Consider the following 5,721-nt stretch of genomic DNA (forward strand, 5'->3'; position numbering starts at 1 on the left):
ACTATGATAACATGTCTGCCATTAAATTTGCCATCAACCAAGTTTTTCATGAATGTACGAAACATATTGAAATTGACTGTCATCTCATTCGTGAAAAGGTTCAACAAGGCACTGTCAAACTCCATCCTATACACACTGCTCTGCAGCTTGTTGATATCCTAACCAAACCTCTTCCTCCTTCCACCTTTCAAAACATCAATTCCAAGCTTGGCACCATCAAATTATGCCAAAGTTGTGGAAAACTGTCAAAATACAATAAATATATAATTGCTTTCAATTTCTTAGGTTACATTTTTATTTCTGTTTCTCCTCTTTTATATAAGGTTTAATGTCTCGGTCGGTCCTTATTTTTGGTCAGAATTTTAAATAGATCCCTTTCTTTTTCGGCATCTTAATTGGATCCTTATTTTTGTAAAATTGGATCAGTTAAAGGTTTTCTGTTAAATTGATGAAACGGTCGTTAAAGTGGCATGTTGACTGTATGTTTTTTAATTTTTCAATTAAAAAATAAAGTGCATAGACTGGAAACACTTTTTAAGTAGGGGCGAAGTTGGAAATGAAATAAAATTAAGTGCTGAAATTGGGGGAAATTAAGGTTTAGGGTTCGTGGGAGACGAAATAATCGAAACTTCCATTAGAGAAATTGGTTCCTAGAAACTGTCGTCTTCCGCTGGAACCACTGGGGACATGCTGGTGGCGAAATGCATAAACGAAATCGCTCCAGTGCGACGAAAGTGTGTAAACGACATGATAACATGGTCCCGTCGTGGCTCTCTCCGGCCGGTCAGAATCATAACCGGGGACGCCCTTTACGCTAGAAGTGCTACCACACATCGTCGTTCCAGCTTCTTCCTTTCCCCACGTGAGCCACCATCGGAGCAAGAACGTGCCATCGCTGTCGCTTCTCCTTCAAACTTCCAGATCAGAGTGCAACAGAGGAACGTTGCTTCGCCTTTCCAAGTTTTGTTGGAACTCTTTCCTTAATTAGTTGTAAATCCGAGAGATGATCCCCTTTCATTTTCTTCTTTAAAGTTTAGTTTCTGATTTGTATTATTGTTATTTGGAAGTGATTAATTATGGTTGTTATAGTGGACAATTGCAGAAAGTTATTGGCGAGATGTGGTGTTTCATGTTGCGTTCGTGAGAAAAAAATTAAAGAAAGAAAATGATTTTTGTTTATGGGAGTTGAAGATGAAGGTATTGTGTTCTAGATTTAGGGTTGCTTTTGTAAATTTGGGGAAAGAAGATAAAGTTATGATGATGGATGATTGTTGTGTAGAGGTTTGAGAGTTTTACTTGAAAAGAAGAATGGTAATGGGATGAAGATTGGAAGATGAAATTGGAATCATGGAGAATTTCGGAAAAGCTGGTTTTGGAGGAATCATTGTATGGATGAAAAGTGAAACATTTTTTTTCAAGGATTTTGGGTATGGTGGTGTCTACTGGACCTTGAAGGAGAAGAGATGCACTAAGAATAGTTAAGAGAAGGGAAAAGAGAACACCCCCTTTCAGCACTTAATTTTATTTTATTTCTAACTTTGTCCTTAATTTAAAACGTTTTTCTAGTATTTATCCATCATTTTTTAATTCAAAAATTAAAAAAACACAATTCAGTCACGTCAGTATGCCACCTATTTAACACAGTTTGATTAATTTGACGGAAAGTCTTTAATTGATCCAATTTTATAAAAATAAAGACCCAATTGAGACGCCGTAAAAGAAAAAGACCTATTTAAAATCTTAGACGAAAATAGAGACATACTGAAACATTAAACCTTTATATAAATTCTCCTCTCCTTTTTGTACAGATAGAACACACATACATAGTAAAATATACTTCTCAAGGTGTTTTTTTTTTTTTTTCTCTCATTCTTGTCCTGTAAGTTTGCTTTCCTATATGCCACAATGTTTGTAAATGTACAGTAGATCCCACTCCAGCTCTTCTCATGAATATCGTTAAAAGCTATTTATAACAATTCATTACCCTCATTAAAAACTCTCTTTTTAACGACAGGTCATTTATCGCATCATCAAATAGGACTTTTTCTATCATTCAAAATCCCTTGTGGCTTCTAAAGAAATTGGAAATATAGTTCAATAAACAAGGTTTATAAGAAAGTCACGTACCGTTAGCAACGTTTCCTCATATGCATCAAACTTGATTAAAACAAAGGGGTATGATTTTTTATTCTGTGACATACTAATAACTGTCCAATAATGACCAACAAATGATATGCATGAAGATGACCATCAAAGTATCAAAAGCTCCTCTCAGCTTTTGTCACATTCAGAGCCAAAACCATCTCTTGCATCGAAAAGAGATTGATTTTTTCTCCAAATCAGGCAGAGTTCACACACATGAATAAAATCACAATTTAGGCTACTGTCTCCATCGTAAATTTTGTGGTAACGTCGTGTATCGCGTATATGATATATCTTTGGAATATTGAAGATTTTAATCATGTGGAAGTAAGTGCCAACTTTAGAACAGTCAAATTATTCAAAAGAAGAATTAGAGTAAAAAACTATAATACCATATATTAAAGACCATAATTAACACAATACAACATTCAAGCATTCCGATTATTCTGCATAACTCACAAGACACGCCACTGCTATAAAAAGCAGATATATATTATATCAGAAAGACCTTAACAAGCAGATTTCAGACTTTTTTGCAGACTTCTCCATCACATACCCATCCATCTTTCGATTTGTCTTCTTCCTTAACGTCAGTATCATCATCTTTGCTTACTTTGTCCTCCTTCAACACACATTTTGGGTGCAGATCAAAGTCACATTTTTCACAGTAATACGACCATGCGTGGCCCTGTTCATTGCATCCATCACAGTAATACACCTTGCGGCGTGTCAACGCAAGCTCATGCTCATGGGTTTCATGTGTCAACTTCTCTGGCCACCCCTTTGCAATCTCATCTTCTTCTGCCTCTAATTCCTTTATTTTCTCATCAGTGAAAGGGTATGCACGAGCCCCATATTGCAAAACCAGATCTCGAGCCTTAGTTGTCAAAGTTCGGCCGCTTGATCCAATGGCCACAAGCATGGGGATGCCAGATACCCTGAACTTGCGACTCAAGGATCTCTTCCTAGAGTCCCCAAAGGGAAGTGCTAACCATGGCATTCCTCCAAAGAATTCATCAAAGGAGGCTTGATCTTTGTCACTTGAGATGAAAACAATTTCTAATGCATTGCCCTTTGCCTTAATCTCATGATATGCATCAACAAGTTTTGGAAGGAATGCGCGGCATGGAGGACACCAGTGTGCTGAGAAGTATAGCAGGACGACCTTCCCGTTTAATTCGGACACAGGAACCTGAAATGGGAAGGAAGATAAATGATAGTGTGCTACAAATGAAGGGAATGAGGGAATGAACTAAAAATAATTTTTGTCATATAAAAAGATTTACCTGCACCCCATCTTTGCCAATGACAAAATCAAGATCCTCAGACACCAAAATTGACTCAAGGGTTTGAGCTGCCTCCCTGGCCTTCAAAATTTCATCAAGCTCAGCAAACTTTTCAGGAGTGAATGGGTATGCAACAACCCCATGATCCTCAATAGCTTCAGCAACATTAGAATTAAGAGTTTTCCCATCAGGCCCGAGGATAACCAAAGTGGGGAGGGTTGAAAGCTCAAAGTACTGAGCCAGCTTCCCGCAGAATTTGTCCTTGAAAGGCAAGGATAACCAAGGTACACTTCCCAATACTTCCTTAAATGATTCTTCATCTTCATCTAAGGGTATCAACACAACCTCAAAGTTCTCCCCCCTGGCTTTCAGCTCCTCATAAACTCTCACAAGCTTTGGAGTAAAGTCACTGCTTGGTCCGAATGAATTATGAGAGAAATACAGCCCAACTGTCTTGCCCTCAAGCTCAGAGACAGGTACCTATGTGCGTGCACATGAAAGGAAAAGTCAAATTCGGAGATGAACAATGTGTTTTGAGGTAAACAAACTACCGAGCATTAACTAAGGGCAACTGCAATCTCATACAAACAGAGTGAAGTTGCTAGCTTACATTGTTTCCATTGGATGATATAACAAAGTCACGCGATGGAGAGATCAAGAGTGATCTCACGGACTGGTTCCTCCTAGCTTCCTCTTCCCGATCTCTCAACTCTTGGATCCTTGCTGATGTAAAGGGGTATGCTTCAACACCATATTCACGTACAATATCAACTCCATCTTCAGTCACTACTTTGCCAGTTTCATCAAGTAATACGAGATTGGGAATACCCCTCACTTGAAACAATTCATCAAGGCGGCTGCGTGTCTCCGAATCAGAAAATGGAATTGCAAGCCATGGCATCTTGGAAAAGTAACCTTTAAAAGCCTCGTCATCTTCATCAGCCGAAGCAAAAACGACCTCAAAGTCACCTTTTGACACAACCTCATCGTATGCCTCCACCAAAGTTGGCGTGAATTTTCGACAGGGACCACACCAGGATGCCGAAAAATATATACCAACTTTCTTTCCCTTCAAGTTCTCAATTTTCACCTGTCAATTCCAAAATAGAGCATATGAAACCAAAATTTTCAGTCTTTACGAGAAAAATATGATTTTTCTTCATTCAATAAAGCTATCCCTTCAAAATTATATGAGCTGCAATGTCCAATAAAACATTGCATTCAACCACAGGTAAACCCAGTCACACTTGGTTCATTAAAATGACAGCAAATTCAAACAAAATGGAATTACCATTCCTTTCATCAGAATAGAATGAGCAATTACCGTTCCAAACAAATCAGTCCTCATTTTTTAAAATCGTATTAACCCATCCTTCAGCTCCACACCCTCCCAAAAGACATAGAATTAAATTTAACACAAATCACATTTTCGTTTGATACAGCAGCCTATCTGACCCCAACTCTTAATTACATTTCACATCAACAGAAACAACATATGCACAGTCAAGTCAACATAATAGGTGTAAAGAAAACCGTTACCCATGCCACTGACCAAAATCTCGTGAAATCCATGAATAATCCCTTAACCTTCCATCACGTATGATCGAAAAAACATAACTGAAACTTCAGACAAAATGGGTTCCTCAACCAAAACAAACCACGATAAAAGCAGAAACAATTAAAGTTAAAAACAAAGTAGTGAGGGACCCCTTATGCCTGTTGGATGCTTTCCAAAACAAACAGAAAAGGGAAAACTTATTATAAAAGTTTGGAAGGTGATACCTGATCGCCGTTGTTCCTCAGAAGATAGTCCCTTTCGGGTGAAGAGAGAAGGGAGACAACATCGTGGGTGACATCCGCAGATGCTGCCATCTTAGTCAGTGGTGGGTTGTAACTTAGGACAAGCACAGTTGCAGAATGAGAACAGAGACAACAAAATCAGCGTTAATGCCTAAATTTATAGAGCGCACAGAAGAACTTCACACAGAGATGGAAAAATTGCCAGCTTTCTTAATCTTTTCTTTGAGAACAAGAAATTAAGTTTGTTATATGATATTAATGATTATTTCACATCTAAATTTTTTAAATTCATTTCACACTATTTTTTTTTATTTTCTTTTTTATTAAAAAATTATAAAATTTTATACTTTTTATAAACTATTTTATTCTTATATTATCTATCAAATTAATAAAAAAATGTATCATAATATTATTATTCATTTTAAAATAAAACTAAATTATAATTTCTTATCCGCTTAAAAATCGAATTTTTAACTCGTGTGGGTTCACGTAG

The 5,721-nt window shown here is 37.1% G+C and overlaps 1 protein-coding gene across 1 annotated transcript; it reads right to left on the minus strand.

The window, feature by feature from the left end:
- Positions 1 to 2,512: 2,512 nt before the first annotated feature.
- On the minus strand, positions 2,513 to 5,444 carry LOC106779922 (probable nucleoredoxin 1). Its single transcript, XM_014668141.1, has 4 exons — positions 5,211 to 5,444; positions 4,039 to 4,518; positions 3,429 to 3,908; positions 2,513 to 3,334 (listed from the first exon to the last, which is right to left on the minus strand). The coding sequence occupies exons 1-4, from the start codon at positions 5,298 to 5,300 to the stop codon at positions 2,666 to 2,668; spliced, it is 1,719 nt and encodes a 572-aa protein (XP_014523627.1). The 5' UTR covers positions 5,301 to 5,444; the 3' UTR covers positions 2,513 to 2,665.
- Positions 5,445 to 5,721: the final 277 nt, after the last annotated feature.

Source organism: Vigna radiata, unplaced genomic scaffold (genome assembly GCF_000741045.1).
Source record: "Vigna radiata var. radiata cultivar VC1973A unplaced genomic scaffold, Vradiata_ver6 scaffold_73, whole genome shotgun sequence".
NCBI classification, from domain to species: Eukaryota; Viridiplantae; Streptophyta; class Magnoliopsida; order Fabales; family Fabaceae; genus Vigna; species Vigna radiata.